General features: G+C 35.6%; 1 protein-coding gene across 1 annotated transcript; it reads left to right on the forward strand.

Annotated features, from left to right (window-relative positions):
- Positions 1-147: 147 nt before the first annotated feature.
- On the forward strand, positions 148-710 carry LOC110100209 (the record flags this gene model as incomplete). The annotated part of the gene is made up of 2 exons (XM_028691593.1): positions 148-234; positions 306-710. Coding segments are annotated over 2 exons (492 nt in total), but the record flags the coding sequence as incomplete, so codon positions are not given.
- Between the last annotated feature and the right edge of the window lie 375 nt (positions 711-1,085).

Genomic DNA, 1,085 nt, shown 5'->3' on the forward strand with positions numbered 1-1,085 from the left:
AAGAGAAGGACGACACCATTAAGGAACTGACAACTGCTGCTCATGTTTCCAATGTTACCTACTCTAAGGTTGTCTTTTAATGCAAAATTCTGCATTTTCTGTTTGTTAAACCTTTCTCTTACGTTGATTTTATTTCTTCTTAAATAGAGGATTACAGAACTGGAAGAAATTATAAGAAGAAAAAACATGATAATCACAAAGTTGAAAAAGGATATGCTGCTTTTAGAGCAACAGGTAAGACCCTCCATAAACTTCAAAAGTACAATGTTTTACTGAAACTTAGCGTCAGTGCAAACTTGTTGCAGATTGTCAAATTCACGAGGCTTCGAAGACCATCATATAGGGCCTCTTCACAGTCAACCACTTATCATCCACCGCTTATGACTGACAATATTCTCTATGATATGAGCAGCACTAGCCCATCATCTTCAGACTCTGATTCTCCTCAGAAGGGTGGTGTGAATCTTTCATGTATTCCAACTAATGAAATTCTTCATAAGCTTGATATAACAAAGCTTATGGGCTCTTCTGTCTCAACGCTACAGAAAGCAATGAGCCCTTTCAAGGAAAATTGTGTGAGCATGAAAGATGAAACAAATGCTTCGGTAAGACCAAGGAAGATTGCTTCTTCTATCACAGATCAGAAAAAGTATCGAAGGAGAAACTTGCAGGAAGAGAAGATGATGACTGCGGCAAAGAAATGGGTTTAGATATGCAGAGTCCTTCCAGTGAGCTTGTATTGTTTCAGATCTTAGCATATGCAGAGAACTTGCTAATTAATGTTACGCCTGTAAAACTTCAAGGCATATTTTATTTTATTTAGGTTAAAATCCTTTTCAATGAATCAATGAAGTTGATTTTTTTATAGTCAGTTGGTCATAATTATATTGCCCTTTCTCTGAAAATGAAATAAATTCTTCAGGAAAAGGGTCATTTCAAGCTGTAGTTTTAATTCAGCTGGGTGGTGTTTGATTTCATTCAAAATCGATGTGTCATAGTAGTAATTGTAAATGAAGCATATGAGATCACAGAAAAATTCTTGAATTTCTAAAAGTGGTCAAAATTGCTATCACAGATCGATTACT

This window comes from Dendrobium catenatum, unplaced genomic scaffold (assembly GCF_001605985.2).
Source record: "Dendrobium catenatum unplaced genomic scaffold, ASM160598v2 original_scaffold_19895, whole genome shotgun sequence".
In the NCBI taxonomy this organism is placed as follows: Eukaryota; Viridiplantae; Streptophyta; class Magnoliopsida; order Asparagales; family Orchidaceae; genus Dendrobium; species Dendrobium catenatum.